The following is a 17,627-nucleotide window of genomic DNA, read 5'->3' on the forward strand; positions in this document are numbered from 1 at the left end:
ATAGTGCAATAAATATGTAAAATAATTATTTATGAAATGATTACAAACCATATTTTTTTATATATTTATTATTATTATTACTTTTGTTTATTTTAGTTTGGTTTGTCTTGTGATTTTTTGTGAGTCACAGTGACTTGGTCACACTTCCGCTCTCCTTGCTCATCTCTATTTTTTGTGCCCGCTTCGTTCTCCAATTAGAGAACTAGACAACAACGGCATCAGTTTTGTATCGTTTTCTTACCGCTCTTGTATTTTTATTCAGTTTATTAAGATTCTTTGAGTTGCGTGGTCGTGATTGCGGGTAATTAAAATTAAGCTAAAACTAAGAAATTTAACTGTTGATAAAATAATATAAACAATATGTTGGATATACCACAAGAAGCAAAGGTACGTTTTTATTTAATTGTTGTTAACTACGCTTATCTGCCTCTCTCATTCATGCGTTCAGTTTGGCTCTCTGCACTTGCCACTCTCTCAGTCTCTCTCTCTCTCTCCCTCTCACATAAATGCAGTTTTTTATGCAGCGCAAATTCTCCAGAAAAATGCAACAACTTTTGCCGGTTGTTATTTTTACTCTCTATTTATAGTAGTGTGAAACTTTTGGCGGCGGTTGTTGCACTTCTGATTGGAATTTCTTATGCCCTGCACTGTTTACGGTTAACCTTCAAGTGACCTAGACGCCCAAGTACATACGTGTATGTGTATTTATGTATGCTATGTACATATGTATGTGCGTGTAGCTGTCTTTGCCCAAATTTGTTTTTAGTTTTGGTTTGTTATTATTTTTCGCTTTTCAATTATAGCAATCCAATTGAAATCGATAGTTAACTGATAATCGGAGCATGAACATCCAATTGGAATCCATTGCGAGCTTCTTATCGGAGCATGAACAACAGCATGTATGTCTGATAAGACAAAAGTTTACTTCGAATTTCTCGATAATATTGGTTGACAATTCTTGACCTAATTGGCTGTGGGCGTGTCATAAAGGGGGCGGGGAATGTTTATCGCTGTGCTGATAAACAGCTGCTGCCCCTATTTCCTACATTTCCTGCCTCTCTCTCTGTCTACCAATTTCTAATCTACGCGTAGTTTGTGTTATCTATAACGCTGAGGGTATGACAGTTATGTCATGCAGTTGGTTACATTACATTTAAGTAATTATTGCAAATTGTCATAGGTTGTAGAACACCTGTAATTAATCAACATATATAATTCTTTTCTTCAATTTATTTAAAATTTTATTTATTAAAAACAAAAGTTAGAGTTATATTAATTCAAATAAAAAAAACATATTTTTAATATAGAATTTTATACATAATTTGTTATTTAAAATATATATTTAAAAAAAATAGAAAATAACAATATTATTGATTAAAATTAAGTAACATATTTTTTTTATTAAATATTAAATTATTTAAAATCGTTTTTTTCTTGGTCTCAATATAAGACTTTAAGTTAAAACACTAAAATTAAATATTTAAAACACAAATTTTTAATTTTTTCTGTATTTCTAATTTCAAAATAATATATATATCTGGATTCTTCTAATTGTTTTAATTTGGATTTTTTTAATCTTGTTTACGTTCCCTATTGTCTTATAAGTGGAGTAAAGTTTGAGTGTTTTATAAGGGTATACAAAGTGCGTTGTCACAGAAGAGAGCGTGTCTCTCTTCTTATTGTTTTTGCCTTTTCTACACTTTTCTACACTTCTCATTAAGAGGTCGTGCTACTTGACTTGTCTCTTGTCTTTTGAACGCGCTTCTTACAATTTGTGTGTGTTTTTTTTTATTATTTATTTTTCTGCCTTTTTTGTTAGTTTTATTTTATTAACTGCTGTTACAAACACACACACACACTTCTACACTGACACTCGCTATCACTTGTTGCTGCTTCACTTGTCGCGCTGCCAGCGTCGCTGCCAACTGCGCTGCCGCTGCTGCTGTCGACGCGTGTTGAAAAATTGTATTCAAATTCAAATTCATATTGAATTCTAGCTGTATTTTCAATTGCACAGTCGACGCGCAAAGTTCGCCTTCGGAAACGTTTTGTTTTTTAAGCGCGCTTTTGTTTTGGCCAAACAAATAGAAAATATATAATTATTTTAAACGTGGAGAAATACAAGTGTTTAAGAAAAACAAATAAATGTTAAAGAATAATTACTTAATTGACAAATAAAAAAGTATAGTTACTCAACTTGAAAATATATAAAAAATATAAACATTTGCATAAGTTAGTCGTATAACAATGACGTCAGCTATAAGACCCATTGATGTGCTACTGCAACGAGCCGGTGTAAGTTTCCCAAGCTATACGATATATGGGCCAAGTGCGAAGCGAGTGTTACCACATTCAAATTGATAATGAAATACAAAAAGGAAAAAAAATATAAATAAAATTGTTGTGAAAAGAACAAACAATATCTTCTTAGCTAAACACATTAAAATTTATACCAAAAATTCCAAAAAAATTTAAAATAAAATTGTTTTGAAAAAAAAAAACAATTTTTAATAGTTAATCACGTTAAAATTGGTATTAAAAATTAAAAATATATAAATAAAATTATTGTGGATATAAAAAGCTTCTTCTTAGTTAATCACATTAAAATTGGTATTAAATATTATAAAACATATACAAATAAAATTATTGTGGAACTAACAAACATATTTACATTAAATTTATGTTAAAATTTATATAAAAATGAAAACGAAATTGTTGTAGCAATAACAAACAATTTCTTACTAGATAATGTCATTAAAATTAGCATTAAAGGTTATAAAAAAAGCATATAATTAAAATTATTGTGGAAAATCAATTAAATTCTTAGTAGTTAAATCTGTAAAAAGTTAATCGCTAACAGTAGTTGGCAACAATCTTATCTTGACGCTATGTTTCCTAACATTGAAACGTTTCAAATTACTTAAAAAAAAGACGCTCTCGTTGTCCAAAGAAACTTTGAGATAAAAAGAGTGCAAAAAAAGAATGTTGTTTTATTAACACAATTTTGCCAGCTGTTTTTTAGTCTTTGGAGCTTACTTTGAAAGCTTTTTAAAAGCCATTTACGACAAAAATGTTAAGCAGCTCTTAACTTTTCACAATTAAAAATTTTAAAAAATATAAAAAGCAGGTAAAATTAATACGAGCATGATCTTTGTTCTATTTTCCTACGCGTATCTGCCAACAGTTTTGACCTTACTGAAGTTCAAACACTGATCAATCTTTCTTATCAATCGACGTTTATAAATAGCCCACATGCAAGCGTCTTGGTGGGCGTGGCACATTGTCTGTTTTGTATGCGCAATCAAGACGTAAAAAAAAAATACTTAATTATGGCAATTACGACTATAATAAAAATTGTATACTTTGCATATGTTTAATTGCTACTCAACACGCAAATCTGAACGCTAGATGGCGCTGTCGGTGGCAGTAAAAAAATAAGTCATTGGCCAGTATATATTTGGGCTTAAAGTGTTGTGGCTTGATTGATTTGCCATCTTCTACCAACTCAACTCAATTTGCAACCTTGTCTGAATGTCAATGCACAGAGCTCACAAATAATTACACAACGATTTAAAAGTTTTGCGTTTGTCATTGCATATTTGCCAAATCATTAATAAACAAAAATATAAACAATCTATTGATAAGCAAGTCCCTCACTTTATGTAGCCAAGTTGCTACTATTTCTAATGATATCTGTTGCTTTTATGATTGTGAAATTTAAAGAGTATTGACGGTATTAATTTGTCATAATTTCAGAAAAATTTTCAAGAGATTAATAGGCATAGTTTTAGCAACTGATAATATTGATTTTCAATAATTTTTTTATAAAATTTATAATTTATAATAGAAAAGTACTTTTTTTTAAATAAATTGAAAGTTCTTTGAGCAGAATTTTCATATCAAACACTGGTAAAAAATGTTGTTTTTAATTTGTTCTATTAAAAAAATTTAAATTTCAATCTATGTATATATTTTCAACTTCTATGAATCATGAATTATAATTTAAAGCCATTTAAATTTGAACTCTACTACGTTTAAGCACGCACTTAAAATTTGATCAAGTCATGATCACTGTGCAAGTAAATCGTGGGGTCTAGATTAGTACGATTGTACTTAGGTGTAAACCATGTGAGATATTGGCATAGCTATAAGCCAGAGACTGCTTATCAGATGATGATAGCGGTAAATTGCGAGCTAGGAAAATGCCTATTTGGCATTATGCATTACATATAGAGCTTATGGAGATCATTATAGTGAGTTGTTGCATTTTAGAGGTCGTTTCATGGAACATTAGCGCCATAACGGTACGGCTCTTATCGCTAAGGTCGTCGCTACAAATTGGAATTACGATTCGATTAGAAAACAACACGATTGTTTTACTGATTAGACTAAAAATAACCTAATTATAATGCCAGTTGATAATATATTTGCTTCTATTTTTAAAGATAGACATGCTTCAGTACAGCTTAGGGTCACTCTAATTGGGGTTACCTTTTTTGAGCACAAAATGCTGTCAACAGATCGATTAAATTATATGTAAACTAATCCTAATGCAAGTTAAATCTTAATAAAGGCTTATATTTTAGGGTTACCATATCCCAACGATGTGTAGGGTCTCTCTAATTAGAGTTACCTTTGCTCGGCTTAAGATGCTTTCTAAAAACTTTGAAATTAAATATCAAAAATAAGGAATTATTAAAATTTAGGGCAACCATGCTTTAACACAGTTAAGGGTCACTCTAATTAGGGGTTTCTTTGTTCAGTTGAAGCTGTTTAATAAATACAAACTTATCATAATACAAGTCGATTATAAATATGAGTATACTTTTAAAGGTTACCATAACCCAATCTGGTTTAGGGTCACTCTAATTGGAGTTACCACAGCTCAGCTGCATTAAATATTAGTTTACGTGTTTTTAGAGCTACCATGCCTCGGCTTAGTCATTTAACTCTTTGATAATTAGCGCGTTTAGGGTTACCATATTTCTATGGTTTGTCTAAAGTTAGATTTCGCGGACAATGCCTGGCAAAACGTGTCTCACAGCTCACGCCGTGTTCTTTGTATTCATGCAAACTTGGCAAATATTTGAAGAACATATTCGCATTCATGTAACTCTCCTCATCGTGCTCGTCGGGTTCGCCCGCCAGACGCTTCTTCAGAGATTGCTGCATGCCCCAAATGATGGGTGAACTCTTGCACATGAGCAGCTTCAGGCAGGCGGCTTCGTTGCCATCTGTTGTCTCCTTGTCCGCAATCATGTCGACAACATGTTCGGGCAATTTATGATCCATGATGCGACGCAACATGCGCTGGGTATGTGATCCAGGACGCTTGAGGAACCAATCGATGGGACTGTCAGATGCCAAAGATCTGGGCTGATGCTCGCTGGGCTCAAAGAGAGCCTCGGGTCCAGTATCCTTGTCGCCCCCACCACGTGTAGCTTGGATAATAGTGCTGCCAATCTGAGAGAAAATAAAGAGAGTTGAATTGGATATATAAATAATAATTTTGAGGAATCTAAAATTTGGATACAAAATTGAGAACATAAAACCTGTGAAAAGAAAATTTTAAATCTTATTAGAAGATTAAAATTAGGATTCCAAAACTGGAAGGCAAAAATAAAACAAAAACCACCGACTTCAAAATTGATTCTATTAAAAATCATGTTAATTTAAAAGTGAAAACTTTGAGAATTCTTAGATAAATTTAAAAGTTACAAAATTAACCATATTTTGTTCACAATAATCAACATTTTGAGACTTACATTGAATATAATAATATTCGAATTGATATTAAAATATGTATTTTGAAATTATATGAATATTTTCGTTCAAAATAATCAAAATTTTGATACTAACATTGGGAATAAAATTGTTCGAATTGATATTAAAATATGTATTTTGAATTCATTTGAAAACTGGTTCAACTTTTTCAGAATATGAACTAAAAATTTAATTATTACTTGATGATTTCCTGCGGCTTAGTTTCTTTTCAAAATAGATTCAATCAAAGGCGAAAAATATTTGCGAAATAAAAGTTTTTAATTTTGTTTTGTACTGAATCAGTTTCTTATTCCAATCTCCAAAGTTTTGTACGCTAAATAAATTTTTCTTAGTTTTTTTTTTCCACATATTGCTTTTTTTTCTTTTTTTTATCATATTTTAAGTTTGGTTTCCCTAAAATTTCACATTTTTTAATATTCGTTTTCCTGTTCTTACAAAAATATTTGTATTTCTTATGAGATATAGTTTTGTAGGGTAACTTACCGCCTGTGCAATCATCACAATGGCATTGAGAGCCAGTGCACCCAGCTTACGTGGATCAAAGCCAATCATGCGCATCATATTTGTCAACATTTGAACACTGTTGAACTGCAATGGACGACGTCTTGATCCTTGATCCAGTGGAGGCGACTCTTGTGCATTCTCCGCCTCCGTTTGCTGCTCCCCTTGATAATCATCTCCCTCTTGTTGCTGACTCTGCTCCTGCTCCTCCCATTCATACTGCCTTTGTGATTCGAATCCTTGTTGTAATACACTCATCAAATCGGGTTTCTTGCGTGTTGTTGTCTTGGAAAATGCCTGGGCCACCAAATTGGCCACATCAGCGGCCGTATTGATGCCAAACATTTGTCCAGCCAGCTTCAAGCCATCATTCACATTATCCATCACACCGCCAGCTGCCAGTTGGCTCAGACTGAGCAGGAGCAGAGTTGCCACAATGGGCGACCAACTTCTTGCCATGACTGTCTTTGTTAAACTGTCGCCAAAAGCGCTAACAACAATGCCATCGTCTGCTTGCCACACGATGCCTGTAATTGCCCCAAAACACGCATTACGACAACACCAACAATTTGTCTATGTTTCCACGTCTTCTTGTTGTTGTTATTGTTGTTGTTGTAACTTTTGTCACTTGAGTGCTTTTTAACCTGTTGCGCTTTGCTAGACACTTTAATCATTTGCCACAATTTCGCTCAGTGTAGGCAGGCTTGAAATTTGAAAGCCTTGATTTTTAAAGTACTGCTAAATGTTGAAATAGTTTTGAATTCCACAAAATTTTATAATGATCGTTAGAGAAACAAAGAAGGGATTTTGATGAAATTACGATTATTTTTAGCAATTTTAATGTTATTGTCTTGATTTTTAGTCTACTTCCTTATTTTAACTTTATTTTCATATTCTAAAAATTTCATGATGATCTAAATTAAAACACAGAATTTATGGAGTTTATTAAAATCAAAGAAATGATGAAATTACGATTATTTTTAGCAATTTTAATGTTATTGTCTTGATTTTTGGTCTACTTCCTTATTTTAACTTTATTTTCATATTCTAAAAATTTCATGATGATCTAAATTAAAACACAGAATTTATGGAGTTTATTAAAATCAAAGAAATGATGAAATTACGATTACTTTTAGCATTTTTAATGTAATTGTCTTGATTTTTGGTGTACTTCCTTGTTTTAACTGTATTTTTATATTCTGAAAATTTCATGATGATCTTAAATAAAACACAGAATTTATGGAGTTTATTAAAATCAAAGAAATGAGCAAAGAAAATAAAATGATTTAATAGAACTAACAAACATGGTAAAGTTTGAAGAAAATTTCTTTAACCAAGTTTGCTAAAAATTTATAATCTTATCTAGAATGTTATTAATCTTAATCTTATTTAGAAAATTTCATGTTAAATAAATACAGTGTTAGGACAAAGAAAGAAGAAGCGGCCAAACATTCAGCACTCTCTTTTTTACTTATTAATGATTCTATTTGTTTCTATTATTTTCCTTATTAATAATTCACTATTTTTATTACAGGTCCGCGGACATCAGCGTGCTCCCTCTGATTCCAAGGAGTTCCACGAGGTGACCAAACGCGATGCACTGCGTCTGCTGGAGAACGATGTGGATCGTCTATTGCAGACCACAGAGCCGGCCAGACGTCCAGCACTACAAGCTGAAATGGGTCGCTTTGCGGATCTCTTTGGACGTTTTCTGCAAGAGGGTAAGTTCCAAGGGATCTACACTGAGTTGTTAAAAAAATGAAAAATATGCGTCCTAAATATTTTTATATTATTTTTTAAAATCGGTCCTCTATATCATATAGCTGCAATAGAGACGCTCGACTGTAGCCGCACCTCACCGCGAGCGAAGCGAGCAGGGGGCGGAGACCCCTTTTTTAATTTAAAAAGCAAAACATATTTTAGAGAAAGAAAATAATAATAGTAGATTTAAAATTCAAGACGATTTATTTATTTATAATTATTGTTCGATCTCAACGAATTTTTTTAATAATGATTTTCTTTTTAAAATTAAGAATTTTTGTCAATAAATGCGTCATGTATTAAAAATATTTTAAATATTGTGTAATATTTATTATTTGATACAAGTATAAGAATAAAAGCACTGATTAAATTTTTATCTTTCAGAGGGTCCCGCATTGGATTGGAATAAAATTCAAAAGCTGCCCGAGAATGCGGTGATGAACTACTCCAACCTGAAGTCGCCCAAGAATGAGCAGGTATGTCAGAGATTACACACATTGGGATGCCCTTTTCAAGGTTCGCTGGCCCTTATACTATCCAAATCCTCAACTCGAAATAAAAACTTACGCCTACCTCAAGAATCCAAAACTACCTAATGATAATAACTCTGTTATGTACATTTTTTTCAACGATATTTTATTATTATTATTTTTTTTTTTATCTCTACATATTTTCATGTACTTTGATTTGAATACTCTGAATTGTACTCATTGTCTGCCGTTGTTATTATATGGCTTATGTCTGCCTATATATACCATATCACATATATAGAATGAGGTAAAAGCGTTTTCTTAACTCAATTCTCAATTCTGCTACGCTTCTCTCTGGCGCTCTCTTTTGCTATTCTAATTAATTGGGCTTATGGACGCTTTTATTGTATTTATTTATTATTATTATAACTATTATTAGTTGTTTGGTTTAACTTAGTTGTTATTGCTTTAGTTCCTCTAGCACTTTTTACTAAATTCCAAATGCAGCTTAACAAATTCCTTGTTTGTGCTAACACTGCAAGAAATTAGCGAGAATTTTCAACTAATCTATACATTTTAATACAGATACGCAATATGTTGGATAAACTGGTGGTGATCAAGTTGAATGGTGGTCTGGGCACCTCCATGGGTTGCCATGGACCCAAGAGTGTTATTCCCGTGCGCTCCGATTTGACCTTTTTAGATCTGACCGTGCAGCAGATTGAGCATCTCAATAAAACCTACGATGCGAATGTTCCTTTGGTGCTGATGAATTCCTTTAATACCGACGAGGATACCGAGAAGATTGTGCGTAAATACAAGGGTTTCCGTGTCCAGATTCATACCTTCAACCAGAGTTGCTTTCCACGCATCAGTCGCGAGCATTTCCTGCCCGTCGCCAAGGACTTTGATGTGGAAAAGGATATGGAAGCGTGAGTACAATTTTTAATATTTCTATTTTCTTACCATATATTCTAATAATTCCTACACTTTCAGCTGGTATCCTCCTGGTCACGGTGACTTCTACGACACCTTCCGCAACTCTGGGCTGCTCAAGAAGTTCATTGGCGAGGGTCGCGAGTACTGTTTCCTCTCCAACATTGACAATCTGGGCGCCACCGTTGATCTGAATATACTTAATAAGCTCGTGGGCGAGGAGAGGGCGAGCACACCTGTCGAATTCGTCATGGAGGTGACCGACAAGACACGTGCTGACGTTAAGGTATATTTCCCCAATTCAAACTGTCATAACTTTGCCAAAACTCAACCGATTTTCATGCGGAATATCATTTTGATCATTATTTGGCCTCTACTTTGATTCTGCATCAAAATATTACTCACTTAAAAAATTCAATTTTTTACCCTATCACTGTCTATTTTCTCCGTACTTTCCCTTGACTTGCCCCTTGATCCATACTCGAAAACTTCAAACTGCCATAACTTTGTCAAAACTCGACCGATTTTCATATGGAACATCACTTTGATCATTATTTGGCCTCTACTTTGATTCTGCATCAAAATATTACTCGCTTAAAAAATTCGATTTTTTCCCTTATCACTGTCTATCTTATCCGTACTTTCCCTTGACTTGCCTTTTGACACTTCCTCCAAAACTTCAAACTGCCATAACTTTGCCAAAACTCGACCGATTTTCATGCGGAATATCATTTTGATCATTATTTGGCCTCTACTTTGATTCTGCATCAAAATATTACTCACTTAAAAAATTCGATTTTTTTCCCCTATCACTGTCTATTTTCTCCGTACTTTCCCTTGACTTGCCCCTTGATCCATACTCGAAAACTTCAAACTGTCATAACTTTGCCAAAACTCGACCGATTTTCATGCGGAATATCATTTTGATCATTATTTGGCCTCTACTTTGATTCTGCATCAAAATATTACTCACTTAAAAAATTCGATTTTTTTCCCCTATCACTGTCTATTTTATCCGTACTTTCCCTTGACTTGCCCCTTGATCCATACTCGAAAACTTCAAACTGCCATAACTTTGTCAAAACTCGACCGATTTTCATATGGAACATCACTTTGATCATTATTTGGCCTCAACTTTGATTCTTCATCAAAATATTACTCACTTAAAAAATTCGATTTTTTCCCTTATCACTGTCTATCTTATCCGTACTTTCCCTTGACTTGCCTTTTGACACTTCCTCCAAAACTTCAAACTGCCATAACTTTGCCAAAACTCGACCGATTTTCATGCGGAATATCATTTTGATCATTATTTGGCCTCTACTTTGATTCTGCATCAAAATATTACTCACTTAAAAAATTCGATTTTTTTCCCCTATCACTGTCTATTTTATCCGTACTTTCCCTTGACTTGCCCCTTGATCCATTCTCGAAAACTTCAAACTGTCATAACTTTGCCAAAACTCGACCGATTTTCATGCGGAATATCATTTTGATCATTATTTGGCCTCTACTTTGATTCTGCATCAAAATATTACTCACTTAAAAAATTCGATTTTTTTCCCCTATCACTGTCTATTTTATCCGAACTTTCCCTTGACTTGCCCCTTGATCCATTCTCGAAAACTTCAAACTGTCATAACTTTGCCAAAGCTCGACCGATTTTCATGCGGAATATCATTTTGATCATTATTTGGCCTCTACTTTGATTCTGCACCAAAATATTACTCACTTAAAAAATTCGATTTTTTTCCCTTATCACTGTCTATTTTATCCGTACTTTCCCTTGACTTTCTTTTTGACACTTCTTCCAAAACTTCAAACTGCCATAACTTTGCCAAAACTTGACCGATTTTCATGCGGAATATCATTGCGATCATTATTTGTCTCTAAATTCATTCTGCATCAAAATATTATTCACTAAAAAAATTTATCTATTTAGGGTGGCACTCTCATTCAAATGGAGAACAAGCTGCGCTTGCTGGAAATTGCTCAGGTGCCACCAGAGCATGTGGATGACTTCAAGTCGGTCAAGACCTTCAAGTTCTTCAACACTAACAATATTTGGGCCAACCTGGCAGGTATATAACAAAACAAAGTCTACTTTTAGGCTGTGATTAAAATGCTTTACTTATTTTCTGCAGCTATTGATCGCGTTTTGAGGGAACGCACACTGAACATGGAGATTATTGTTAATAACAAGACATTGGAGAATGGACTGCGTGTTGTGCAGCTGGAGACGGCAGTGGGTGCGGCCATGAAGTGCTTTGATGGCGCCATTGGCATTAATGTGCCACGTTCCCGTTTCTTGCCTGTGAAGAAATCCTCAGATCTGTTGCTGGTCATGTCCAATTTGTATACGTTGAAGAATGGCAGTTTGGTGATGTCACCGCAACGCATGTTCCCCACCACACCGCTTGTCAAACTGGGCGAAAATCATTTCTCCAAAGTCAAGGAGTTCTTGGGTAGATTTGCCAACATACCCGACATTATTGAGCTCGATCATTTGACGGTCAGCGGTGATGTGACCTTCGGACGTGGCGTCTCCTTGAGGGTGAGTTTATTTCTGTATTTCGTAATTTAAAAATTGATTAAAAATATCAATTTATATGCATTATATAAAAATTTTAACTCAAATATTTTATGCAGTGATTGGTTCCTAATTTTTCTGCTTACTCTATTTCAGGGCACTGTGATTATTATTGCTAATCATGGTGATCGTATTGATATACCCGCTGGCGCCATTTTGGAGAACAAAATCGTATCTGGCAACATGCGCATCTTGGATCATTAAGCAATTAATTGATATATATATATATATACATACTATATAAGATGTATATATATGTGTGATATATGCCAGAATCTATCATTATCTCTGTAGCATAATTAACTAAGTTTATGTAGTAGCCATGTTCAAGAGTTCCAAATTATCTAACGCGTTTCATTTAGCTCAATTGTTGTTAATAAGCACAAAGTGTCATTTAGTATATATACTTATATATATTTATATAAAAAGTGCTTCAGATTTGTATATAGCTAAGTCCATGAGAGTTTTTAAACACATTTGCGAAATTGAGTCAAATTTAAATATTGAATAAAGGCATGTTTATATAATTAACTATAAGCAACAATTTAATCTATACAAATTCGATGTGTACTTACAATAATTTGCTATATTCTATTAACTAATCTAGATCATCTATCAGCTGATAATCGGAAGATAGATTTCCCAATTTGATACCCTTGGAGAGCAACTCGTTTGCTATTTTTCTTTGACTTGTTGTTGGCTTTGATTGACAGACAAATCCCACAACGATTCCCTCGAATTGCGGCACATCACAGCTGTGGTTCCAACCGCGACCCACATAAACGTTGCCATCGCCACCCACCACAAAATTGTAGTTGATGTCCTTGTGATGATCACTCTCGATGTGAAAGGTTTGCAAGAATCGAATGCGAAAGGTGCAACTAGCTTGTGAGTCACAGGAATCCGATGATGTGCATTCAAAGCGCACTTTTTTGACAGGTAATTGTAGGGGCAGCAATATTTCCACCGACGGTTGAGCCAACCAGACGGGACGATCCACAAGTCTTAATGGTTCCTGGTTGAGACGACGCACTGTAATTGGAAAACGAAAGCAATTGCATTAAATTGGACAGGGACAAGTGAAAGCAGAAAGCGAAATCAACCAAAAAATTCCCAAAGTTCCATAATTTTTGGGAGATTTAAGGTTGGTTTCTTTTTCTGTGCCACCTCTGGTAAAAACCAGTTTCTTAAATCAAAAATATTAGTTTGAAAAATGTTATTATTATCTTGTATAAAAAAGCTTTAAGAAAAAACACATATAAAACTTTGACACCCTTGCAATTCGAATTTCGCAAAACGCCTTCTTATCTCACATTGAATTTCTCTCAGATGTATTGTGTACAAAATTTCAACTTCCTACGACATGAGGTTTGTCTTGTGTAATGCTCAGTAGTCAGGACAAAGAGTTTTATATGCATATAAAATTGATTTAGTTATGTTGTTTGAAAATATCAGCCTACTAGGTCTTAAGGTTTGCTCAGTCAGTCAGGACAAAGAGTTTTATATACATATAAAATTGTTTCATCTATTTTGTGTGAAAATTTCTGCCTACTAGGCCTTAAGGTTTGCACTGTGCAATGATCAGTCAGTCAGTGAGTCTGGACAAAGAATTTTATATATATAGATAAGTAACTAAGAAAATACTTTGAAAGAAATACACATGAATTAAAAAAATAAATATTTTAGTTGCTAAAAATCAATAATTTTTGTCCAAAAAATTAGTTGAGAAAATCAATGTTTTTTTAGCAGTGTAAACTTACGCGTAATCACGTCCTCAGACCAGCGTGGCCAGAGTTTCATCAGTTCGAACAACTTCTCGCCAGGACTCTCCGTGGCACTCAATTGCCTATGGGCATAGATGTGATAATCCGTGTCTAATTTATGCAATCGAACTCCCTCCTCCATCAGTCTTCTGGCTGCCCACAATTGTTTCTTTTTTGGTGGCACACTGATAAAGGTGCCTATGAAGGCAATGCTTATGGATACCGCTCCATAACCCCTCACATGTTGACCCTGAGCCTGCCAGCCGCGTCCCACATACACCTGTCCATCGCCACCAACCAGAAAGTTGTAAGCAATGTCTGTAAATCCCATAGATTTCATATGAAACGTTTGTATCATGCGCATTCTATAAATGCATTCTTCCTGAAATTATTAATTGATATTTAATGAAATAATTTCTATAAATGGGATAATTTTTTAGGCAGGAAAAGATCGCATTATTTTATAAAAACTTAATTTTAAAGCATTTCTCGACTTCAAAATTTGTATAATTATTTTTTTGTATTTTAAATGAATTGAGAATACGAAAAACGCAATTGTGTGAAAACTCTCTATGGAGAAATTCAATTGTTTTTCAAAAAAAAGTACACCTACCTCTCTCTCGCATCCCTCCGTCGCTGTGTGATGTATAATAACATGAGAAATAGGCGCAATGAGGGTTTCAACCCTACTCGGGGGTTCCCCCAGCCATTCGCTGCGATCGAGAATGCGCAAACCTCTGCTAAGCGTGTCGACATTTCTAGCTGCAATGCATCGATTAATATGTTTTAGAACTTATCGATAGAGATGGTTCATTATCAACGTACTCATCATCCAGACAAAGTAAACGATGGCTGTGGAGACCAGAATCATGAGAACACCACATAACCATATCAGACCCCTCATATGTTTGCCATTTGTATGCGCTGCTTGATCCTCAACGTTCTCTGATCTCGTTTGTACGTTTTTCATAATGAATACAGAATACGCAATCGATTCAATCAGCTCGGAGTTTATTTTCTTTTTCTTATTTTAGAGCGCTCGCTGCGCTGTCTTCTTGCTAAGCCGGTTGCCCGATCTGAACTGAACTGCGAACTTGTTGATAAACCGCAAATTGCTAACACACGTACTCTACACAATATACACATACACATGTGCTACGTTTTGTTTGTTTATTTTTTTTAATGGTAGCAAAAAATCCCCGCACTGAAATGTGCAACAACAATAACGTGACAATGAGCTTTTGTCTGAGCGCAAATTAAGTTATGAGACGCTCGTTTTAAAAGCTCTGCTTATACCCTGTAAGCTTGGGAGGATAATGGGGTAGTTACAGATGGGAAAATGATGAAGTAAATAAAAATTTTAAATGGAACTTAGGAAATGTTAAAGCCATTTAGTGCAAGTTTTTAATTTTTTTTAAAATAGTATCATTATATTGCATTAAATATTTTCTCTTTTAAGTTGTTATATAAAGTGAACCTAACATATATTTCCAGAGTATTTTCATAGTCGTTAGTACGACTCTTTATTCAATTTTAACACTATCTCTTAGATGTTTTGTCTGTATTTGTAATGTTCTGTCTTCTCTGAGTTATACTATCAGCTGAAATTTTTCACATATGGTGTATGGTGTATTACGCATTTGGGATCATCATGTCTGAAGCAGAGCTCTAGACAACGCTTTCAATTGAATCACGTAGATTCTGGAAAAACCGGGAATAAATACGCGATTAGACCCATTACAAATCTTAATAAAAAAATAATTTCATATATATTTTCTTACATTTTTTTATTTGATTTTATCACAATTGTGAAAAAACAAGTCTTAATATTAGCTTAATCAAATATGCCACATAACATATTATAATATACCAGAGTTCTTCGCTTTCTGCTCGCTATTATATTTTTCTTTACTTTACTTCTTTATCTTGCTTATGAATTTTAATTTCAATATCAGAAATACTCACCGAAAATATATTATAACTTTAATTAGAAAATATATTTATATATTTTAACTTTAATTAGAAAATATATTTATATGCAAGAAGATAATATTTCGATTTATTTTTGAGCTTTCTTACAAACTCTAAGAATTTACAACTTCAGATTTATTGTCCATACACCAAAGTTATTATATTTTATTTGTCCAATGTGGCCATTTCTGTATGATGCCGTACAGCAATTCTCCGGGACTTTCGGTGGGACTTAGTTGACGTTGTCCGTAGAGTTTATAGTTGGGAACGAGCTTCTTGAGGCGCACACCTTCCTCCAGCAGGAGCTGACAGGCATGGAGTTGTTGCTCTGTTGGCCTTATTTGAATAAAAGTGCCAATGAAAGAGATGCCAATGCTATCGACATTATAGCCTCTTGTATGTGCACCCTGGTCATCCCAGCCGCGACCCTCGTAGACGAGTCCATCGCCACCAATGAGAAAATTGTAGCCAATGTGATCCCAATTCCAGCTATCCATGACAAAGTTCTGCAGCACACGGACTCGATCGGCACAAACATCCTTGCAGTTAATTAGAATATAAGAGAATAATTAAGATTTAAATTTATGACATTACTTACCTTTGATTCACAGCCTTCGGCACCGGTATGCGATATAATCACACGATGTACGGGAAGGTCTACTTTGGTGAGATTCCCTTTTGACTGTCTTCCTCCCCAGTTGTCCACACTGATCACCTGCAGTGACACTGTGCCACGAATTAGATTTGTTATTAATTATAAATTTAAACACCTTCATATTCCAGTCAATTAAATTATGGTCACACTCTAAGCTGAAAGCATTTTTAAACACCGTTTTTAACCGAATAAATTTATCTCTCGTTATTTTAAGCGTTTTAGAACACATAAAATGAAAGAAAACTGTACCTATTGATAAATTGATTGGAATACTTTGTCTGCAATCACTGCCATCATCAAGCTTACCTTTATTACTACTCGTTGGCCAGACAAAGTAAACGATGGCTGCGGAAACGAGCAAAATGAGAACCCCACATAACCATATTAGACACCTCCTATGTTTTCCATTTCTATTCGGTACTGGAACTTCAACGTTCTCGAATTCCGTTTGTAAATTTTTCATAATGAATACGAGGAATCTATTTAATCAGCCGAGAGTTTATTTTCTTAGTATTTTATATTATATTATTAATGTTAAATTTTATATATAGTATATTTTATTATATTAATGCGCTCGCTGCGTTGACTTCTTGCTAAGCTGGTTGTCCGATCTGAACTGAACGGAGCAAATAAACTTCTTGATAAACTGCTTTCACATGTACTCTACACTGAAAAAAAGACTAACTTCTAAAATCAAGAACATTCATCAAAAATATTTTGTTCTTAAAATAAAATTATTTTAAGACCAAATTCCTAATACTAAGAATATTTATCTAAAAAATCTTAAAATCTTAATATAAGAATAAAAATCTTAAAATGGTTAGGAAAGTATAAAAAGGTACTATTTCGTATCAAACAAATGGTGGCCCGTGGCGCTCTGGTTAAAAAAACCGCTTTAGTAGTGAAACAGTAGGCGGCGGTTCGAATCCCACTCGTAACAAATAAAAATAACATTTAAAAAATTTCTAATCCAAAATAAAATTTAAGTAAATCAAAGTTTAAAAATAAAAAAAAATAAAAAATTATACAATAATTTTTTTTAATTTTATTTTTTAATTGTAATTTTAAGAACAATTATTCTTAAAATAAAAATTTGGTCTTATTTCAAATGTTCTTAAAATCAAGATGTGTTCTCTTAATTTAAGAATTTTATGTTCTCGACGCATTTTTTAGACTAAAAATCTTAGCTCTGAGAC

The 17,627-nt window shown here is 33.8% G+C and overlaps 4 protein-coding genes across 7 annotated transcripts; 1 reads left to right on the forward strand and 3 right to left on the reverse strand.

Annotated features, from left to right (window-relative positions):
* The first annotated feature begins 242 nt into the window (after positions 1–242).
* On the forward strand, positions 243–12,570 carry LOC117786437 (UTP--glucose-1-phosphate uridylyltransferase). 4 transcript variants are annotated; one of them, XM_034624699.1, is made up of 9 exons: positions 243–387; positions 7,820–8,006; positions 8,431–8,522; positions 8,818–8,823; positions 9,102–9,448; positions 9,513–9,738; positions 11,395–11,533; positions 11,597–12,006; positions 12,139–12,570. In XM_034624699.1, the coding sequence occupies exons 1-9, from the start codon at positions 361–363 to the stop codon at positions 12,244–12,246; spliced, it is 1,542 nt and encodes a 513-aa protein (XP_034480590.1). In that variant the 5' UTR covers positions 243–360; the 3' UTR covers positions 12,247–12,570. The 4 variants fall into 4 exon arrangements, with proteins under 4 accessions (XP_034480590.1, XP_034480591.1, XP_034480588.1 ...); XM_034624697.1 differs by lacking the exon at positions 243–387 and adding an exon at positions 1,974–2,295; XM_034624700.1 differs by lacking the exon at positions 8,818–8,823 and having other exon boundaries at positions 244–387.
* On the reverse strand, positions 4,987–6,744 carry LOC117786602. Its single transcript, XM_034624939.1, has 2 exons — positions 6,268–6,744; positions 4,987–5,463 (listed from the first exon to the last, which is right to left on the reverse strand). The coding sequence occupies exons 1-2, from the start codon at positions 6,742–6,744 to the stop codon at positions 4,987–4,989; spliced, it is 954 nt and encodes a 317-aa protein (XP_034480830.1).
* Positions 12,546–14,903, reverse strand: LOC117786438 (peptidoglycan-recognition protein LF). Its single transcript, XM_034624701.1, has 4 exons — positions 14,631–14,903; positions 14,419–14,567; positions 13,803–14,187; positions 12,546–13,074 (listed from the first exon to the last, which is right to left on the reverse strand). The coding sequence occupies exons 1-4, from the start codon at positions 14,773–14,775 to the stop codon at positions 12,641–12,643; spliced, it is 1,113 nt and encodes a 370-aa protein (XP_034480592.1). The 5' UTR covers positions 14,776–14,903; the 3' UTR covers positions 12,546–12,640.
* Positions 14,904–15,836: 933 nt separating this feature from the next.
* Positions 15,837–17,050, reverse strand: LOC117786237 (peptidoglycan-recognition protein LF-like). Its single transcript, XM_034624371.1, has 4 exons — positions 17,000–17,050; positions 16,738–16,949; positions 16,375–16,502; positions 15,837–16,315 (listed from the first exon to the last, which is right to left on the reverse strand). The coding sequence occupies exons 2-4, from the start codon at positions 16,892–16,894 to the stop codon at positions 15,935–15,937; spliced, it is 666 nt and encodes a 221-aa protein (XP_034480262.1). The 5' UTR covers positions 16,895–16,949; positions 17,000–17,050; the 3' UTR covers positions 15,837–15,934.
* Positions 17,051–17,627: the final 577 nt, after the last annotated feature.

This window comes from Drosophila innubila, assembly GCF_004354385.1.
Source record: "Drosophila innubila isolate TH190305 chromosome 3L unlocalized genomic scaffold, UK_Dinn_1.0 0_D_3L, whole genome shotgun sequence".
NCBI lineage: Eukaryota > Metazoa > Arthropoda > Insecta > Diptera > Drosophilidae > Drosophila > Drosophila innubila.